Consider the following 22924-nt stretch of genomic DNA (forward strand, 5'->3'; position numbering starts at 1 on the left):
GGACTTATGTCGACTAGGTCTAAATTTATTTCTCAGTTGTTCTGATGAAACCTTCATTCCTTCTTCATCTGTATGATATTCCATAATTTCTGGAGGTGTCTAATCCACACACTTTGAAAACATCCTCCAGAGACGAAAATAGAGAGCATTTATTTTATAGTTTTGTTCAGAGGAAGGGCAAATGCTAATTTCTTTTGCCATGGCCATCATTGTATATTTTTCACTGATTTGATGGATAACAACAGAATCTCCATGAGGCTATTTGTGAATTATTCTGTTGTATACAGGAAAGAAAATTTTAGCAAACCACAGGAAGACCTGCAGAGCATCAGTACTGGTGCAGGGACTGGCAGTTTACCATTGATATAAATAAATGTTACATAGTACAGTATTTGTATGGAGTGTAGCCATGTATGGAAGTGAAACATGGATGATAACCAGTTTGGACAAGAAGAGAATAGAAGCTTTCGAAATGTGGTGCTACAGAAGAATGCTGAAGATAAGGTGGGTAGATCACGTAACTAATGAGGAGGTATTGAATAGGATTGGGGAGAAGAGAAGTTTGTGGCACAACTTGACTAGAAGAAGGGATCGGTTGGTAGGACATGTTTTGAGGCATCAAGGGATCACAAATTTAGCATTGGAGGGCAGCGTGGAGGGTAAAAATCGTAGAGGGAGACCAAGAGATCAATACACCAAGCAGATTCAGAAGGATGTAGGTTGCAGTAGGTACTGGGAGATGAAGAAGCTTGCACAGGATAGAGTAGCATGGAGAGCTGCATCAAACCAGTCTCAGGACTGAAGACCACAACAACAACAATACATATTACACATAAATAGGGAGAAAGAGTCATTTTTTGACCATGTGATAGGTGAGTTGTCAGCAGGAACAGTCACATCTATAAGATATCTAGCAATATGCCTCCACAGCAGGCTAAATTGGGACAACCACATAAAACTAGTTGTAGGAAAATCTAATACCAGGCTGAGATTCATTGGGAAAACCTTAAGAAAATTTAAATCACGAATGAAAGATGTAGCTTATAAGACTCACATCAGTGTGAGACCTTAACAGGTAGGGTAACAGAGAAGATCATCCAAAGAAGGGCAGTATGTTTTATCATGGATTTGTTTAGTAAGTGCAAGAGTGTCAGAGACATTCTTATCAAACGCCCACAGCAGACATTGAAAGAGAGACATTGTGCATGATTGAGAAGTTCACTACTAAAATTATGTGAGTGTGTGTTTTTCAAGAGTAGTCCCTCCCTCCCATATAAATCTCTTGAGATAATGGAAAAATCAGCAAAATTCAAGTTTGTATGGATGCTTTCTGACAGCCATTCTTCTTGCACACTATTCACAACTGGAACAGGAAAGGGAGGAAATGATAGTGACAGGCAAGCTATTCTCTGCTGCTCCCAGTACAGTGGCTTGCAAAGTACAGTTGAAGATGTAAGAACTCTGTATTTCGCTAAACACTGTTGAAAGGAAGAAAAACTGACCTATTTCTTAGTTCTAAGTATAATATAAAAATGATTGCAGATATGATTTCTTGATCATTTCTGTTACTGGGTGAAGCATGTTGTGCATCATTAGTGATCTAGAGCACTTTGTGTACCACAAACTCTCTTGATTAAATGTTTGGCTAGATCATGTGAGAACTTGGCAGTGCTACCAATATGGCAGCAAATAAATAATTCCTAAGAAATACTGTTCTTATTGGTGTACTCTAATATATCTCCTCCAGTGTACAGTCACTTGCGTAACTGCAACAGTGAAACTGATTAAAGGAAATAATCGTATTTTGCACTTTGTTACAACAAGAAGAATATACAAAAATTCCTAAATACTTAACAGATGAAACTTGCTCGAAGTCTATAGTTGGTGAAAGGTCTAGGTAATATATCAGACTATGAAATGAAACACTGACTTTTACCTCCTGTAATTTGTTGTCTCAACTTCAGAGTATTAAAATGTTTACATATGCTGGTTGAAGAATGGTAAATTTTTGTTTCAAATTCTCATAAATCCACTCAGAACTTCCATCTTACCTCTGTTACAACCATCATTACTCCTCTCACTTGACCTTACACCATCCTATATGAATTTATGTAGTGTAATTTGTGATAGCAATTATGGCCCATAGTACTTTATAGAGCCAATACAGTGAAGTACATGTTGTGCATAGCACTGAACACATTGAATGGACAAACTAATACAGTTTACAGAATAGGCCAAGCACTCTTTTGTGATTGCTTAAATAATACTGTTTCTGTGGCAGCTCAGCAGAGAGTGCTGGTGGGCTGACTCAGGTGGCCTCTATAGGTGGACCTGTGGACTGTTTGGCTGCACAATCTCTGAAATCACATGCGTCATAAGAGAAGGTACATCGCTTCTCCCTCCTAGAATGTAGGAAAACCACATACATACATAAAAATACTAGGCACCGGAAAAAACATGGTGCAGAAAAAACACAAGGTACAGAAAAAAAACAACTAGTACTGAAAAAGCACTTGTACCATGAAAAAAGGCACTGATCTCACAAGGCACTGAGATTATGAGTCACAGAAAACATCAATGATGGTGCTAATGTCCATTTCATTGTCCAACAATGGCAGTTGCTGCAGCATGTGGCAGGTAGGCACCTGCGAGTAAGAACCCTCTTGTGAGAGGTCATAGAGCAAGACTGGGGATGGTGTCTCCATAGCAACATCTTCATCAAGGTCAGTGGTCACACTGGAGGCATCAGTGGGAGTGTTGGAGATGATGAGATGATGGTCGTACGTGAGTCAGCTATGGAGGCGGCAGTGGCCGCGGCATCAGGTGCAGTGGGGGCTGCACCAGAGACGGCAGTGGGGGAGTGGGGGCAGAGGCTGGGACCCTACTAGAAGTGATCTGCCAGGCAGTGACCCCTGCTGTGGCAGGAAACAGACTGGCTGTGACACAGGGACAGACATTGTTGATGATGGGGCTGGGGATTTGGCGGGTCCTCCAGAACACACTCCACTGTTCATGTCTGCAGCTGGTCAGAGTGATGGGACATCCTCCAATTAGGAGTGCAGACAATGTACAGGCACTAGCCCCAGATATGCTCAATGATGTCAGGAACCCAGTTTGGTCTGTGGCTAAAACTTCAAGCCCAGGCAGACGCACCCAGCTCAAACCGTTGCAGAGCTGGTAACGCTGGCAGATGTGGCATTGGATGCAGCAGGTAAAGGAGGGTCTGTGGCTGCGTCCATGTAGCAGCTCTGCTGGGCTCTTGTCCCCTCTGGAATGAAATGGTATGAAGTCAAAACACAGTCTAAAGGAGCTTCAGGGGACCCGCAGGATACATACTTCCGCATCTGAGTTTTATATATCCGAACCATGTGTTCAGCGTTACCATTAGATTGAGGATGAAACTGACAAAAAGATGCAAATTCTCAAGAAATAAACTGGGGGCCGTTAGTAACCACAGTATATGGAAGTCCCTCAATTGTAAAAATATTAGACATGGCTGAGATAGTGGCCACCATGGACTTGGACGGACAACACATAATGTAGGGAAACTTGGAACAGGTGTCCACCACAATGTGCCAATACTGATTTAGGAATTGCCCAGCAAAATCAACGTGTAGACACTTCCACAAGTGCAGCGGCATCGACCAGAGGGAAGAAGATATCCATGGGGCCACCTGGTGCTGAACACAGTGAGTGCAAGTGGCGATAATCTGCTTATGTCCCCATCTATGCCTGGCAAATACACATGGCAGTGGGCCAAAGCTTTGGTGCAAGAGGCCCTCAATTACCGATATGCAGAAGCTGCAGTACATTGTGGTGTAAGGAAGCAGGAATCACAACCTGGGGAGCAGCGTCCTCCATAGCTAACAAAAGAAACCCATCAAACACAGAAAAGCAGTGCTGGGGGGAGAAGCAGTTATGCAAGGGATCCAAGGCACAGCCCAGGGGTTTTCTGGCCAACCGTGCTGCACAAGAAAGAGGACCCGACAAAGTACAGAATCCATGGTGATGGCCAATGCTATCATGGCACTAGTGATGGGAAAACCTTTGACACATTCTGGTTCTCAATATCTAAATAGAAACAAAGGAATTCCTGCTGATCAAATGCCGGGTCCAGCCCAATCAGAAGGCGAGATGAGGCATCAGCATTGATGTGTTGCACTCTTGGCCAGCAATGGATTTGATAATGATAACGGGAGAGGAAGAGAACCCACCACTTCAAATGATGCACTGCCGTATGTGGCACAGAAGCCAAAGGGTTGAAAAGAGCAACCAACAGCTTGTGATATGTGACAAATGGAACTTAGAACCGTACAAAAAGATTTGCAGTTTCTTGAGAGCGAACACAATCACTAAATCCTCTGCTACTGAGAGGGAGTTAGTCTTAGAAGCATAATCAATGGGTTGTTCAGAACCATCCACATATTTGTGTGCCAATACTGTGCCAACACCTTGCTGAGAGGTGTCTTTAGCCAACATGAGGATGCTGACCCGGCTAAAAAGTGGCCAGACACGGGGCAGAGTGAAGCTTAGATTTAAGCAAAGTGAACATTTGGCCACAAGCTCGGGTGCCAGAAAAATACACATTGTTATTCAAAAATGTGTGCAGGGACTGAGCGATAGTGAATGCAACTGGTAAAAACTTATGGAAGTACGCAACTTTACCTAGAAATGGCTACAGTTCCTTAACGGAGGTCGGCCATGGCAAAGCTGCAATTGTGTCAACATGATGACGCAGTGGCTTGATCTCTGTGTGAGAAACCTTGAAACCTAGTTACTCAATAGATGGCTGAAAAAATTGAGATTTGCGCTTGAGACCCGCAGATTGCACAACAGAAACAACAATTGGAGATTTCTAAGGTGGTCTTCAGTGGAAGCATCCAAAACAGTGATATCATAGAGGTAATTGATGCAGCCAGTCACAGAGGCTGTCAGCTGTTCTAAAAAATGCTGAAAAATTGTGGGTGCACTAGTGACACCAAAAGGCAAGTGTTGATGTTGGTATAAGCCGAAAGGTGTATTGACAATGAGAAGTTGCCTTATCTGAGGAGAGCTGGAAGTGCACTTCTGACAAATCAATCTTGGAAAAGTACTGGCCACTTGATACTTCTGTGTTTGTGCAGCTCATCAGTGTAGGGCAAAGGGTATGTATATACCACAAACTGTTCATTAATCATGACATTGAAGTTGCCACAGAGGCGAATCTTACCGGTTGGCTTCTTAACCAGTGGTGTAGCTCAGTCACTGGAAGAAACAGGCCGAATGACATCAAGCGATGTCAGATGGTCTAAGTGGGCCTTGACAGAGTCATGCAATGTAACAGGCATCTGCTGTGCCTGAAAAAAATGAGGGTGGGTGGATTCTTACATTGTAATGTAGGCATGAAAACTGGTAGCACAACTGAGCCCAGGGGAAAACAGAGACAAAAACTCAGGGCAGAGGGACTCCAGTTACTGTTACAGAACTTGATCTGACACTAAATTTACATCATTGGCAATGGAGAAAAAGAAAGCTGTAGTAACCAAAATCACCTGCAGGAACGCCTTGGGCTGTGGATCGGAGCCGCCAGGCGGGGAAGCCGCCGGCGGTGGAGCACGCACCACAGGGTAAACACAAGGACGAGTCAGACGATAGACCAACGACAACCGACGACAACCGACCATGATCGACTATGACCGACACAACAAGGAAGAGATAAACAATGGAGGCTTGTAGAAACCACAACACCAAACACCAACAGTAAATCCACTCGGAACCAGAGCCAGGCAAATGTCAACAATGATCAACGACCAGAACGCAGTACCACTGAGATAGAAACGCAATCCAGAGTGAGTACCAGACTGACTGGGCTAGAGCAGAGTGGGTCCCTATATACGAAACCGGAGGGAGCGGCTATTGGCCGCTGTCTGCACGTGGCATAGAGGTGGCGTCCCCGCTGCGCGGAATAGCCACCGCGGACGCAGAGCCCTCTATGGGCTGACCACGTCCATTTGTTCTGGCGCATGTTCGACTTCCGTGGCAGGAGGTACTAGATTCCCCCCCCACCCCGAAATTGGTGCAGTGGGGCAGAAATGCACCGGACGATGCCGAGGCGGGCGGAACGAGGGCACGGGTTGTGAGACGTCTGGAGGGACCACTGCGGGAGGGGAGGGCAGACTGTCTGCGGCATCCATCAAGATTTCACCAGAGGGCAGGGGGTCAGAGGGCATCTCTATACCCTGGCAAGGCGGAAGGGGTGTCTGCAGAGCCGGCGAGGAGATGGAGGTTGAAGGGAAGGGCTCCACCTCGAGGGACATGTCCGCACCAGGAAGCAGGGAAGGCGGTGGGGGAGGAATCAAGGCAGGGGCCCGAGGGCAGAGTTGGTTATGGTGGTGACGCTCAAGTCCCTTTGTGTCTGTATGGTCGTCACATGCCGCCCATGAGCCGCTGTCACGGTAGCGGGTGTCCATGCAGGTGTGCTGCCATAGGAGCGGGGCCACACGGCCATGCCCGGGGCGTAGCGCTGGGAGGGGCGAGAGCGGGGCCCAGAAGGGGATGGTGTCAGCAGGTGGAGGAGGTTCCGAGGTTGTTGCCCGTGAAGGAGTTCGGCAGGACTATGACCGGCCACCAGCGTAGTGCGGTAGGTGCTTAGAAACAGTGTGAGGGCCGAGGTGGTGGCCGACGGCTCCACTGATTTCATCAGCTGCTGTTTGAAAGTGTGGACCAGGTGTTCCACCGCGCCTTTGGGTGAAGGATGGAAGGGGGGAGAGCGAATGTGTTTGATACCGTTAGCAGAGCAGAAGTTGTGGAACGAGGACGCCGTGAATTGGGGCTCGTTATCTGTGACCAACGTGTGAGGAAGGCCTTCAATGGCCAACACCTGGGCCAAGGCGGTGAGGGTGGCATCAGTGGTGGTGGATGCCATGCGAACCACATATGGGTATTTGGAATAGGCATCAGTGATGAGGAGCCGCATGGAACCTAAGAAGGGGCCTGCAAAATCTAGATGGATCCTGTCCCAGGGTTGGCTGGGTGTTGGCCAGGGCACGAAAGATTGTGGAGGACTAGCCTGATGACGCGCACACACTGTGCAACCACGGACCAGGTGCTCAATGTCTCCATCGATCCCTGGCCAATAGACATGTTGTCGAGCCAACGCCTTCATGTAAGACATCCCCCAGTGTCCGCGGTGTAATAAGTGCAGGACTCGGTGGTGTAAGTCCGGAGGGATGACCCCCCGATGGCCGTCCGAGTCCGTAGACAACAGGAGGACGTCCTGCATCATCGAAAGTCTGTGTGAGACATGGCGCCACAGACTGAAGTCAGTTTTCAAACATCAGGTAAGGTTGGGAGGCCAACCATGGGTCACATAGCGGAGGACTTGTCGCAGAATGGGGTCCCTGTGTGTGGAAGCGGCGATTTGCGTAGCCGTCAGAGGAAATCCGTCTAGAGTCTCCCGGCGGGCAGAGTCGATGTGGAAGCACAGGACTTCCTGCTGGTCGAACACCGGATCGGGTCCTGCTGGGAGACGTGACAAGGCATCTGCATTAGTGTGTTGACTGGTGGGCTTATAGCGGATGGTGTAAGTGTAATTACGCAAGAACAACGCCCAGCGCTGAAGACGCTGAGCCGTCCGTTCTGGGAGGTGCGAATGGGGCCCGAAAAGTGACACTAACAGCTTGTGATCTGTGAGGAGGGTGAACTGCGCCCCAAACAGGTAAATGTGAAATTTCTGAACTGAAAAAATAATGGCAAGAGCCTCCTTTTCGATCTGAGAGTAATTCCTTTGCGCAGCAGTTAACGTCTAGGATGCATATGCCACAGGTTGTTCTGACCCATCCTCATTACTGTGTGCCAGGACTGCCCCAATCCCGTACGCTGAGGCATTGGTCGCCACCACCAAAGGACGATCTGGAGAGAAAGGCGTAAGGCAAGGGGCAGATTTCAGCATCGTCTTCAGGCGGGTGAAGCCTGATCACAGGCAGAAGTCCACATGTAAGGTACCCATTTGCAATGCAGACGATTTAGGGGATGCACGACGTGGGTGGCTTGGAGTAAGAACTTTAAGTAATAATTGACTTTCCCCAAAAATACCTGGAGTTCGGATAAGTTTTGTGGACGGGGAAGGGCATCGATGGTTGCGACATTGCGGTCCAAAGGGCGAATGCCATCTTTACTGAGCCAATGTCCTAAGTACTCCACTTCCGGTTGAAAAAAACTGCACTTCTCCAGCCGACAAAGTAAACCCGCAGCCTGCAGGGCGTGAAATAAGGTACTGAGGTTGCACAGATGTTCCTGGCGCGTGCGCCCCGTGACTAAGATATCGTCGAGGTAATTGACACAAGCTGGTATTGGTTGCGTAAGTTGCTCAAGATACCGCTGGAAAATCGCAGGGGCAGAGGAAATGCCAAACGGAAAACACTTGTATTTGTAGAGACTGAAAGATGTGTTGATGACGACGATGGCCTGCGATTCCTCATCCAACGGCAATTGGTGATAAGCTTCTGCCAGATCAATCTTAGAAAAGTACTCACCACCTGCCAGTTTAGCGAGAAGGTCTTCATGTCGAGGAATGGGATAAGTTGTGACCAAAGACTGAGCGCTGACCGTAGCGCCAAAATCCCCACAAAGCCGAAGCGATCCATTGGGTTTCTTGATGACGACTAAGGGTGTTGCCCAGGCACTCGATTGTACTGGCTCGATAACCCCCACAGCCTGGAGCCAATCGAGTTCCTGCTTGACGGCCGCATGCGAGCCTACCGGAATAGGCTGAGCCCGACAAAAGTGAGGCGTGCGTTCGGCAGGAAAGTGATGTGTGCCTGGAAATTGGAAGCTCAGCCCAGGTCTGTCGAAAACAGGGAGGAAAAGGACGCACACAGATCGTCTAGGTCCTGAAATGGAACCGTAGTTGAAATGAACTGCACTTTGTCTTGAATGGAAAAGCCAAACCGTGTAAACGCATCTAGTCCAAAAATGTCCGAAGCCGACGGGTGGTCCACCACAAAGAGGGTAAGGGGCCTGGGAACGTTTATGTAGATAGCTTTAACAGAAAACTGCCCACGGAGAGGGATGGAACCGTCGCCGTAGGCGACCAACCTCCGAGAGGGTGGGGACAATTCTGGAGACCAGAGACGTGCATACGTCGTCAGACCAAAGATATGGTGCCGTCCCCGTATCAACCTGGAAACGGACGTCCTCGTTAAAGATGCGTAGGGTGAGGAATAACTTTTGAGCCAATGTTTCGGCCCGAGGGGCGACTGTGTGAAAAGCATGGACGGCCTCCTGTTGGCCTGCAGGGGCGGGATGGGGGTGGGTCGAGTGGCTATGACAGACTGATCGAAGGTGGCCTTCTTTCTCACACAGCGAACAGGTCTTCCAGCGATGTGGACAGTCAGCTTGAGTGTGGGCCGAGAAGCACTGGGGCACGATGGGAGGGGGCCACATGGCCGATGCCGAGGGGCGACCGGCGGTTCGGACACCATAGAGACGTCAGACAGCGAGGAATCTCGACGGCGGTGCCCTCTGGAGACTGCGCCCCATCGACGGCGGGAAGGAGTGGATCGGGAAGTGGACTCGACTGCTGCCACCTGGGGCCGTGCCATGAGACGTTCGTTCGCCACTTGAGCAATTTCGACTGAATGGGCAATACGCAGAATGTCTTCCAACGAGGGGTTGTCCGACTTTAACGCCGCAGTGCAGACCTCTGGATCGGGCGCCAGTTAAACGACCACATCCCGAATTAACGAATCTGCATATGACGCCTTGCACTGCTGATTGGTGCACGTGAAGTTGCATTTGCGGCTAAGGCCTTGCAAATCCTTCAACCAGGAACGGTAGGACTGACCTGGCTGCTTGTTGTATTGATGGAATTCCAAGCGAGATGCAACCACGTGGTATCACTGGGAATAATAGTTAGTTAGCAACACACAGATCTTGTGAAAGGAGAGAGCCACGAGGTCGGCCAACGGTGCCAACTTGCGGAACAAAAGAAACGTGTCCGGTGAGGCCCAAGACAAGAATAATGACTGCAGCAGCGAGTCATCCGACACCTGAAAGGCCATGAAATGTTGCTTAAGATGATGCAGGTATGTTTCCCAATCCTCTTTTGCGTCTTTGAACGGTTGGAACGATGGCGGACGTGGGAACGTGTCCGAAAGCAGGGCACCTGGGAGATGAGGTGGGAGGGAATCCCGCTTATTGACCCTGTCCGAGAGCAACTGCACCGACGTCTGTAAGACCTCCAACTGCTGCTGCTGCTGCTGCTGCTGTTGCTCTAAGAGAGTGAGTAATTTCTCTTCCATACTCCTATGTACCATTTACCTTGTCACCAATGTAGTAACCAAAACCAACTGAGGGAGCGCCTTGGGCTGTGGATCGGAGCCACCAGGTGGAGAAGCCGCCGGCGGTGGAGCACGCACCACAGGGTAAACACAAGGACGAGTCGGACAACAGACCAACGACAACCAACAACAACCGACCATGACCGACTATGACCGACACAACAAGGAAGAGATAAACAATGGAGGCTTGTAGAAACCACAACACCAAACACCAACAGTAAATCCACTCGGAACCAGAGCCAAGCAAATGTCAACAACGATCAACGACCAGAACGCAGTACTGCCGAGATAGAAACGGAATCCAGAGCGAGTACCAGACTGACTGGGCTAGGGCAGAACGGGTCCCTATATACAAAACCAGAGGGAGCGGCTATTGGCCGCTGTCTGCACGTGGCATAGCGGTGGCGCCCTCGCTGCACGAGAGCCGCTGCGCGGAATAGCCGCCGTGGACGCAGAGCCCTCTATGGGCTGACCACGTCCATTTGTTCTGGCGCGCGTTCGACTTCCGTGGCGGGAGGTACTAGAAAAGCATTAAACTCATCTAACCTGAACAGGTCTGTGGTAAGTGAATGATCCACAACAAGGAAGGTGAGAGGGTGAACAACAAATTTGTAAGATACAGGAGCAGAGAACTACTAGGATCAGAATATGCTGTTTATTGTAGCTAACCAACTTCCATGAAATCTGTGTGAAGGGAGGGGAGCCCAAGTCCATGTATGTTTGCTTATTTACCAAGGTCACTGCTACTCTTGCACCAACTTGCATTTTTAGTAGTTTATTAAACACATGTAAGTCAATGAACAGTTTGTTCGGGGAGACAGTCATTGTAAAGGTACAGTTTATGTCCATCAGTACTACTGTGTCCACCACATTTGAAGAGGTGTTACACCAATTCAATGTGGCCTTTCCTTTGACACTGGTTGCAAACAGCCCAACGCTTAGGGCACACAGTACACTCATTTTGGCTGAAGCAGTATGGGTAAGATGGAAGGGGGCATGCAGCCGCTGTTGTGACACGGCCTGTTGCTGCTGTGGCTGTAATCAACACTGCCTCATGTGACACTGAATTGAAGGTTGTACTGCTGCAATGATCTCCCTGTCATCCTGAAATTTTGCAGCACGCTTAACAGGGGTTGACTGAGCAGCTTCCAAACTCTCCCCCCCCCCTCCCCCCTCCTCACCGCCACCCCTTCCCCCAGCAGCAATCTGATCACCTGCGGCTTATGACACTTCAAAGGATTTTGCTATATTGAGTGCACCTGTAAGTGTTGCATTCTCACATTGAAGTGCTTTTTTGTGACCTTCCCTGTTTTGGGCCAGACGAATAATAACATACGCACTATGTGATCAGCATAGGATTTGTGATGGGTACGGGTAACAAATTTTCAACAATGGCTCAATCCATATAATTCTGCAGCCCACACTTTGTAAGATTGGTTTGGGCATTTCTGAGAATTCTACATTTGTGGGGTTCTTAGAGGTTAAGAGAAGCTTTGACATTTCATCAAATGATAGGCTGGCCATTTCTTGTAAAGGCACAAGTTGGCACCACAACTGATACATGTGCGGCAAAAGCCAGGAAAGAAAGAATGCCTTACACGGCGTAGCCATGTCTCATAGGAGTCCCAATCTTCAGCCAATTCATCATATGCTGGAAGGGGTGACGATTGCACTGATAGGAGAGTAACCTGCTGCGAACACGTGGATGCTACCTGAGTAGGGGTGGTGGTGAGAGCCTGCTGTTGTTCTGTGAAAGCTTAGTGCTGGTGGGCAATGAGATGTTGGAGTATTTCTTTCATCGAGATGTTTGTCAGGTGACTTAGCATTGACAGTAACACACGGAGAAAATGTAACCCTCACTTGTCACCAAATTTGTTATAGCAAGAACAAGCTTGATTTATGGACCATAGTACTTTATGGAGTCAATGTAAGATACAATGGCGTACAGATTGTGCATAGCACTGAACACAGTGAATGGAGGACAGTAATGCAGGCTACAGAATAGGCCAAGCACTCATTTGCAATCACTTAAATAATACTGTTTCCTTGGCAGTTCATCAGAGCATGCCAGGGAGCTGACCAAAGTGGCCTTTATAAGCAGGCCTGTGAACTGTATGGCTGCACGATCTCTGAAACATGCATGTCATGAGTGAAGGTACATCAGTAATCAATATAAATGGAAAATATAAATTATGTTTTCCAAGGTAATTTGTGCACCAGGATTAAATTCATGAATGCTAATAACTCTTCACAGTGACCTCCACAATGCTGCAAATGATTATTAAAACTGTGTGCGTTCTTACGATGAGTCACTAGGTGACTTGGAATCAGTCATGGTATAATAAAAACTGAATCACACAACAGTGACTGGTTATGGTTACCAGTATTTCAGAAAACCTTCATGCATCACTGTGGCAGTGTTCTATATCCATAATGGATAAAAGTATGAACAACATGAGGGTCATAATCAGTTATAAAAAACTTAAAAACTATCCAGACACTTGTAACAGAAACTTTGAATAGTACTCTTAGAACAGATTCAGAAAAACTAAACTGTTTATGAATTTAAAGCTTTGCTTATGCCCAATCTATGTTAAAATATAGTATAATATTTTGAGAAATACAGCATACAATATAAAGTGTTTTTGGATGAAATAAAGATTCTTAGTGTAATGGAAAAAGCTGAAAAAGTACCCTAAGACTTGCAAACCAATATTCTGAAAACAGGAATTTTCCTTCTTCCATGTATTTGCCTCTATGGGTTTGTTACAGTCATTTAGAAATATGCAGTTGAAAATGCAAGGCTCTTCTATAAAAATGAAGATTTCTGTTACTATGACACTAAGTAAAAATTAACCCTCATCATAGAAAAATAAAACATTATGATTTTGGTTTTTACAATAATGTATTATCTTTTTAGATTTTGAGCAGAATGCCCCAAGAAATTAAACCAGTAGCTATTTTATCAAGTCTCAGTGTCAGTATTTTTTAACTGATTACTGCCAAAAAGTGCAAAGTAATAGCATTTTACTTACATAAACTCTAATGACTATGTATTTGAGAGACATACTGTATAAAAATTTCTTATCTATGAAAAAACTGTACCACTTTTCTTATGTCTGGGTGGATGTAATATTATCTTCAAGAGTACTTGTCACCATGATGTACTGTAAATTAATTCTGAAACTGTTTTTCGCTATTTAATACACAATGTGTGCCCATAATATATGAAACATGTACTCATGGTATAATGTTCTCAGATGACTTGACCCATACTTTATTGCATCTTTGAATAAAAGACAATGAAAAAGAACCAGTAAAGTTGGCCCTACCTGTATACATTCATAAAGACACAACTTTTAAATAACTGTCAATAGTTGTGTGGTATGCAAACTGTATCTAATGTTATCATATGCATATTGATATTGAGGAGAAAAAATTACTGCAAAGAAACTAAACTTACAATATGAAACTTCATGTTTTTCATAATATCATCACTAACACAAAAGCACATGGTACATTTTACTAGATTAAATAAAAGAAGTAGGTGAGAGACACAAGAAAGGATGGAACATAAAAGATGCAGTGGATCTGCCCTCACTGCAGGGGGAGTGATGCAAGGTAATGTATTGACATAATTTGAGGAAGAAGTCATTGTGGAGGTTGGCTGTCTGGCCTCGGTCATTCACCCTGTGAATGGACAGGTGGCTGCTTCTTCAGCAGGATCTGAGCAGGCACACGAGGGAGGGGGGGGGGGGGGGTTGCTAGTTATTGGGAGATCCAATGTTAGGCATGCCATGGATGACCTTAGTGGAATAGCATACAGGGCTGGAAAGAAATCCAGTGTGCAATCGGTGTGTCTACCCGGGGGCCTCATCCGAAATGTGGAGGAGTCCCTGCCTGCGGCTATTGAGTGTGCATTTTCCAGTCATCTGCAAGTTGTGGCTCAAGTCGGCACCAGTGACATCTGTCACTTGGGTTCTGAGGACATCCTCAGTTCATACAAGCATTTGGCAGAAGTGGTGAAGCCTGCTGACCTTGGTGTGAGGTGCAAGCAGAGCTCATAATTTGCAGCTTCATTGCCAGAACTGATCGGGATCATGTGCTTTGGAGCCAAGTAGAGGGTCTCAGCTGAAAGCTCTGTCAATTCTGTGGCAATCTTGGCTACAAATTTCTTAACCTGTGTTATGGAGTGGGGAACTGCTCTTGATAGGTTAGGGTTGCTCTATGCAAAGGAAGCAGCTGTTCTCGTAGCAGAGTAATTGTGGAGTGCACATGGTTTTTTTTAGGCTGGGCAATGGTTTGAGCTCCTCTGATGAACACTCACCAGTTGATATTCTAAGAATGAAATCAGTTCATGTACAATGCAAAGATACTTTGACCTAAAATTTTTAATGGTAAATGGAAGTATTTGCAATAAAGTTCTTGAATTTACTGCCTTCCAGTAAAGTTGTCATGCTCAAATTATTTTCAGAACTGTGATCTGGCTGAAATCTGAAGTAGAATGCTCTGAAATATTTAGTGAGGCATGGATCATATATCAAAAAGACAGATTAGATGCCATTGCAGTTGATTGTCTAATTTTTTGATGTTTCTCCAGCCACCAGATTCCACTTGGCAGTTTTAAAATCAGTCAAAGAAAGTCAACACACAGAAGTGCGGAAATACCCAGATCATGCCACTGGACTCGCATTCAGGAGGACGACGGTTCAATCCCACGTCCGGCCATCCTGATTTAGGTTTTCCGTGATTTCCCTAAATCACTCCAGGCAAATGCCGGGATGGTTACCTGAAAGGGCACGGCCGACTTCCTTCCCCGTCCTTCCCTAATCTGATGAGATCAATGACCTCGCTGTTTGGTCTCTTCCCCCAAACAACCCAACCCACCCCAGATCATGCAATATTAGTTTGAGGTGAATTTAACCTACTGAGTAAGGACTGCAATGTCTGTGGATTCATTGCAGGTTGCAGGTGGAATTGACAGGTGGTGCTGTGAAGTAGTTTTGAAAACATTTTTCAAAAACTGTCTTGAGGGTTAGTTTGACTGCCCATACATGATGAAAACGTTTTAGACCTTGTAGCTACAAACAAGCCCAACCGTATCTATGGTGTCAGCATATGGAGACGGATTAGTGATCATGATGTCATCATAGTGATGATGGTTACTAAGTTAATAAAGCCTTCAAGAAGACAAAATATTTTTGCTAGAAAGAGCAGGTAAACAGTTGTTAGCGTCACTCATAGACAAGGAATGGACATAATTTAGCTCCAATATGAATGACATAGTGGATAGTGGAATTGTGGGCAACATTTAAACGTGTTGTAAATTGCACTCTGTAGAAGTATGTGCCAAGTAAGTGCTTTAAGGTTGGAAAAGACTGAACATGATTTAATAAAAAATGTTGGAAAATGCTGAAGAACTAGAGAGTGTTACACTCTCAGTTCAAAATAGAATGTGCAATCGATGAAAGGAAAAATTTAGTACAAATTTGTAAACCTGTAGAAATATTGATGCATGAAGCATACAACTACTATCACCATCATACCTTAGCAAAAGATATTGCTGAGAACTCAAGAAAATACTGGTTCTAAGTAAAATCGCTAAATGGGTCGAAAGCAGCTATTCAATCACTCGTTGACCAGTCTGGTGTGGCAACAGAAGACAGCAAAAGGAAAGCTAGTGTTTCAAATTTCACATTTAAGAAATCTTTCAAAGACATAATTGTTGACATTTAAGAAATCATTCCCGCAGGAGGTTCATACATATGTACTGTTGTTTGACAGTCACACTAACCCCCACACAGAGGACATAGCAATAGACAGTGCTGCAGAGAACCAACTGACCAAGTTGACAACAAATAAGTCACAAGATTTGGATGGAATCCCAATCTGGTTTTACAGAGAGTACTCTATGACATAGGCCTCTTACTTAGCTTGCATTTATCACAAATCTCTTCCCCAACAGAAAGTTCCAAGCAACTGGAAAAAAGTGCAGGCAACTCCTGTAAACAAGAATGGTAAAAAAAAAGACCTGCAAATTTACAGATGTATATCCTTAACATAAGTGTTAGAAAGCATCACTTGTGAAAAACTCAGCTTGCTGTTTCCTCTCATTATATGCTGCAAACTACGGATGAAGGGCAGCAGGCAGATTTCATATTTATAGATTTCCAAAAAAAAAAAAAGCATTTGAGGTGGTGCCCCACTGTATATTGTTAATTAAGATATGGGCATACAGGTATGCCATATAGGTGAGTGGCTCAAAGACTTCTTAACTAGTTGAACCCAGTATATTGTCCTTGACAGTAAGTCTTCATCAGACAAGGGTATTACCAGGAGCACTGCAGGAAAATGTGATAGAACCACTCTTATCTTTGTATATGTCATTCATCCAAGTCTCATGCCTCAGCAGTGTGTTTACATTTCGCAGTGTGCGGTTCCAGCTGTAGCGGTTATAAAGCTAAGTACTGTCAAAATTGTTTGTGTACCATATTCAAAAACTAAATTTAGTAGTTTTCAATCATTCATCCAAATATTAGCAGTGTGTTTACATTTCGCGATGTGCAGTTGCAGCAGTTGTGGTTCTTAAGTTAAGTCCTGACAAAGTTGTTTGTGCGCCATTATACAGCCAATGGGCATTCAAGTGAGGTCCTCTCCTGGGAATGCAGAATCTGTAGTAGAAATAAGTTGATAGAGGAGCAGGAGCATAAGGTCTGTGCCCTTCACATGCAGTTGCAGTACACAAAGGAGGAACTAGATAGGTTGAGGACTGTGAAGGGTGCTGGGGAGTGGGAACTGTCAGTTGGCAAGAAGGCAGCTAGGAGGAGGAGGTATTCAGACAGTATTACTGTGCGTATATGCAATAGATTTCACCAACTGTCAGAGTTGAGTGGAGAGGAGCCCCTTATAGCTGTAGGTGAGGGAAATGTACAGCATTCCTCAGCAGTTAGGAGGCCTAAGTCAGTCGCAAAGTCTAACAGAAAGAAGAAGGTTCTGCTGTTATGTAATTTGCATGGTAGAGATGTGGACCAGCAGTTGCAGGAAGTGTTGGGAAATGAGTACCAGGTCACCAGCATTGTGAAGCCTTTCTTTCAGGTAATACTCGGCAGAAATCCAATCTGCATTTGGATCACACGTCCTTAACTTTTGTGCAGAAAGGTGTATAGTATACTGCTGCATCCATCTTCAATAAGCTACCACCTTTCAAATTGAAATTGAAGAGTCTCCTCACGGGACACTCCTATTCTGTTGAGGAATTCCTTGAAAAATTTAGCTGGTTCTTATGTTATGTTGTTGATTGCGCTACTTAAAGTTATAGCTTGACTTTTTTGGGTTCATAAACATTTTACTTCATCTGTTATTACTTTTATGCTGTAATTTCATGTACTGATACGTTCCATGACCTTGGAGATTTGCTCCTCAATTTGTTCATATGGAACCTAGATGTGTAAATAAATGAAGAAATATACATCACTGACCTGACAGTGAGGATGAGCAGCAAACTGTGGCCGTTCACTGATAATTCTGTGATGTATGGGAAGGTGTCATAATTGAGTGTGTATAGGAAGATACAAGATGACTCAGACAAAATTTCTAGTTAGTGTGATGAGTGGCAGCTTGCACTAAACGTAGGGAAACATAAGTTAATGAGGAGGAAAAACAATCTGTAATTTTTGAATACAGCATTAGTGTTGTGCTGCTTGACACAGTCAAGACAATTAAATATGAAAGGCATATCATTGCAAAGGGATATGAAATGGAATGAGGACACAAGCCTGGTATCAGGGAATCAGATTGTTGGCTTTGGTTTATTGGGAGAATTTGAGGAAAGTGTGGTTCATTTGTAAAGAACACCACATATAGAACACTAGTATGACACATTCTTGAGTATTGCTCAGTTGTTCAGGATTCCCACCAGGTTGGATTAAAGAGAGACATCAAAGCAATTCAGAGGCAGCTTGTTATATTTCTTACTGATATGTTCAATCAGCATGGAAGTATTGTGTAGATGCTTCATGAACTCAAATGTGATTTCCTGAAGAGAAGAATATGTTCTTTTTGCAGAACACTACTGAGAAAGTTTGGTGAACTGTCATTTGAAGCTGACTGCAGAACAGTTCTACTGCCACCAGTGTACATTGTACATAAGGGTCATGTAGATAGGATAAGAGAAATTAGGGCTCATATAGATGCATATAGATAGTTGTTTTTCCTTTATTCTGTTTGTGAGTGGAACAGGAAAGGAAATGACTAGCAGTGGCACAAAGTGCCCTCTGCTATGTGCCATTCAGTGGTCCATGTAGATGTAGAGTGGACACAGATAATCAGATGTAGAAGTCGTGTAATTATTTAGCCCAGAAGTTTGTTGTTTGACTATTCCTGAAGTTGCTTTCATTCATTTACATCATGCATTTTACTATATTATCATTACCGTTCTTCTTCATAGCTTATCTGTGGGAAGCTTTGTAATATAAACTGTAGGATTCATAAACAGCTGTGTTTTAAGGATGTGGTAGCAAATAAAACTACAATAGCACTGTTCGCATTGTCATTACTTGGTTCATAGGTAGTGAAAAGTCTATCTTACCATAACAGCAGAATATGATTCATTCAGGTCCTTACACACAATGCAGCTAAAAGTGCAGGCTCACTCACAATAAATAGCATATACTCAATGAAACTGTATACAGTAAATTTTGGTTACTAAATTTAAATGTAATGTGTTCAGGGATGATTAACCTATAGCATATTCTGAGGGCATGCATCTTTGCAGTCAGAGTAAAATCTTAAGTTAGTCACTATAACACATAAATTGCTTTCTGTAGTTTTATTTGCTAGTCTCATATGTGGCAATTCGGTTAATGTACAAAAGGTCCATCTCGGCACTAAAACACAACTTCCAACTGATGTTACTTCACCATTTATAATGACAACATTCATACCACAAACTTCTCAACATATCTGTTCTTGTGAAATAAACAACAGGCAACTAATCTATGTTTATATGATCATTTGTAACTATAGTTTGTAAAAAGTGCTCTAATATCCATTTTAGTAATACATCAGAGAAACGGTAGATTCTCACAATTGTGGACAAGATATAAATGAACATGAAAAAACTATGTGCAATGTATAACAGAAGTATTTCATGCACAAATTTCAGAAGAAGAAGGCACGGCCCTGCTGGAGGTGTTATCAGGGCGTTCCTCTAACATAGGCAAGATCCGTGGTGACGTCATATTAAATGGGCAACCAGTACATTCAAAACAATTAAAGGAATGTGTTGCATATGTCCATTGTGATGGCTTCCTGTGCCCAGATCTAAGTGTTCTTCAGACACTTCATTTTTACAACTGGATGCGAAAGGCCAGCAGTCTCATTACAAAAATGGCAATTAAAGACAGGGTAAGGTATATGTGTAATGTGTTAAGGTAAATTAAATCTTAATTGTTGTGCTTTCTGCATAATCTTAATTGTTGTGCTTTATACATGTTTCTGCAAATGGTACTTACTGCTGATTACCCACCCCCTTCTCTCTCCCCCTGTATGTATGTGTGTGTGTGTGTGTGTGTGTGTGTGTGTGTGTGTGTGTGTTACATTTTGTTTCTGAACTAAATAGTGCATTAAACATCTATGTAATATATGAGAAAATGACTGTTGGATTTTCTACGAGTAGTGTAAACCAACAAAAAGTTCCATGATTGTTTTGCAATTTAACAGCTAATTAAACCACAGCATAAAGAACACAGTTTGCCACTGCATCTTTCATACATCCTGCCAAGAAAATGGTGCCATGTTGCTAGTGGATTCTTTTCACAATTTTCTTTTCAATTTTGTATTTAGTTGGAAACTATTTATGCTATAAATGTTTATACATTTTAACAAACTGCTGAATGTCCTAAGTCTATGCTGTAACTGGTGGGGGATGTGTGGCAGTGCCAAGAGTGTAATGAATTTGTTGAGTGTACTGTGACAGGAAGCATAATATTTTGAGCTACAGGTACACAAGTACACATTTTGTGTAGTAAGAAGAAACTGTTAGCATCAGGTAGCCTCTTAGTTGTACAGTAACATCTCTTGTGTTGCAGCTATATTCATAACTTCAGATTTGTCCTCCAGAAAATTATTTCAATAAATTTGAAAACTGCATACGATAACCCTCTTTTATAAATAAAATAAACTGAAGTAGTACATTACTGACTCAAAATATGACAAAATATTCAGCGGTAAAATGTCGCTGGTGTTTTGGGGAAAACTTGTATTAACTCGAGCCTTTCTTGGTCATAAAGTTTCTACAAAATCCATCTTGAGCATACTTCATGGAAGCATAAGGATTTGTAGACAACACCCCTTTTAGGACAAAGTGAATACTTAACTTTATTTCCAACTAATTCAGTGTGATTTGTGTTTTTTCTCACATTGTTATCTGGATGCTATTAACAAACACTGTATTTTTCCAATTATAGAATGAGATTTTTTCTCGAGTTTATCATTCAAAAAATACAAAGTTGTCTTATATTTACAGATTAAGCTATTGCTACTGAGGTCAACATTTTTACATTGTTTAATAGAGTATATAGGGGTCATCTTTCATTCACAGATGAAGCTTTGGCTATTGAGGTCATGTGCAGATTTATTTTGAAGAATCCGGAAGGGCAAGACTAGCAAACCATACTATCCTTCAAACAGGCTCAAGATTTCCTGATATGCTGAAATACTCGATACAGTATCAGCATTGCTTGAACAAGACATTTGGCTCATGCAGTGCTACTGCAAGAGATACACGAGAAACTATGAACTAGCTGCTACAACAATCTATTGTTCTGCTTAGAATTTGACAGTATTGTGAAACACAGAAAGGATCAGCATTAAGATCTATAATCTAATAAACTCATGTTGTATTTGACAGGCTTGCAATAAAGCTTCTCATTTGTGTATGGATACCGTTTACAAACATTAATGCTGCTTTTTAAGGAAAGGTAACATTCAAAAGCTAAAATGTTGTCAAACAAATAACTTTTACTTTATTCTGAAACCAGATCAATGCTTTATTTAGTTTATGAGAGACATTAAGATGAAATAAGAAGGGAAATAAATCCTGAATGAAAAGTGTAACAAATGAAATAAATAATATTAAACGGACTGTAATTGTTATTACAAGAATAAATTACAGCAATAAGGTCCGTCATGGAGATAGTACCAACAGACTTCAGTAGATCACGGGATGAGCAAAAGTTTGAGAATTGGACTGAAATGTGATTACAATTTTTTATTTATGTATTACTTGCTGTTATTTTATATTACTTGCACACTAGAAGATATTGCAATGGTAAAAGTCGAGATAAGGGCCAGTGACATACTTGCATGTTTCATGCTACAATGTTGTCGACATGCACTGTGATGTGTAACAGGAATGAAATGGGGTGTGTCATCTGCTGGCTCTATGCAGCTAGTGAAAAAGAGGCGGGCAGGCGATATGTTTGGAAGCAAGAGACATTGTAACACTTCACATCAGTATAATAATGAAATCTGATATGTATCCTGGGGAAAAGAAATTCAGCTGAGATCTCAGATCCTAATGTAACTACAGCCTCAGGAATCGCAACACATTCAGAAGAAACAGCCAGATTATGAAGATAGAAATCTCACAGCTGTGCTATTAGAATGGTGGTGGTGGTGGTGGTGGTGAAAATCAGTGACACCACAGATGACAGGAGTAGTAAGCAGAAAGGATAGAAAAGAAATAGTCCACACATTAATGTAATTCATTAGTTTCTCTTTTTATTATTTTTCCTTGTAACATCAAAATATAGACAATCAATAAATGGCATAAATTTATAATACGTATAATTTTAACTTTTAAGGCAGATACTTTACGTCAATAAAACAGTTTGTGGTTTTGATTACTCAGAATATGTTAAAATATGTCCTTAAAATAAAAGGGGTTGTCTTGTATTTGGAGTTGTCTTATATTTGGGTAAATGTAGTAAATCTGTAGTTGTTAGATAGCAACTTTTTTCATTCATTGTTATTAAACCGTATACCATTTTATGATGCTGCTTTCACACTTGTTGGATATAAGAGTATGCCATTCTGTGGAGTCTGGAAACTGGATTAATATCTGTACATGCTCTTATGGACATTCATTCAGTGTGTTCACATTTTCCGGCTGTCACTGCATCAGGTATTCTTTGTTGGCTTGTGTGCCTGTCCACTGCTTATTAGGGTTGTGCATAAACTTATAGCATTTTCTCATACATTTAATAAACACAACAGATACATATGACAGAGACTTTAGTCATCAACAATGTATTCTCCTTCACTATTTACAACAGTCTCTCAATGGTGGGGTAACCTTTTGATTCCCCAACTGTAGAAATCATGTGTATTTGAGGTGAACTACTCATCAAGCCATGTTCAGAATGCATTTTCATCTGGAAAGGAAGTTCCTGGAAGGTTGTTCAATAGAGAGCAGAAAAAATGAAAAATCTGAGGGTGCAAGACCATATGAATAAAGAGGATGCAGAATGACTTCCCAGCCCAACTTCTTTCTAGTATTTTTTTTTTTCAGTCTAGCAGCATGTGGGTGGATGTTGTTGTGGAGT

The 22924-nt window shown here is 43.3% G+C and overlaps 1 protein-coding gene across 1 annotated transcript in view; it reads left to right on the forward strand.

Moving 5' to 3' along the window:
- Window positions 1-22924, forward strand: part of LOC126248092 (ATP-binding cassette sub-family G member 8) — a 325668-nt gene that overhangs the window by 229042 nt on the left and 73702 nt on the right. Inside the window, exon 10 of the mRNA XM_049948758.1 lies at window positions 19483-19724. Within this exon, the coding sequence (XP_049804715.1) occupies window positions 19483-19724 (242 nt within the window). The remainder of the gene's footprint in view (window positions 1-19482; window positions 19725-22924) is intronic.

This window comes from Schistocerca nitens, chromosome 3 (genome assembly GCF_023898315.1).
Source record: "Schistocerca nitens isolate TAMUIC-IGC-003100 chromosome 3, iqSchNite1.1, whole genome shotgun sequence".
NCBI lineage: Eukaryota > Metazoa > Arthropoda > Insecta > Orthoptera > Acrididae > Schistocerca > Schistocerca nitens.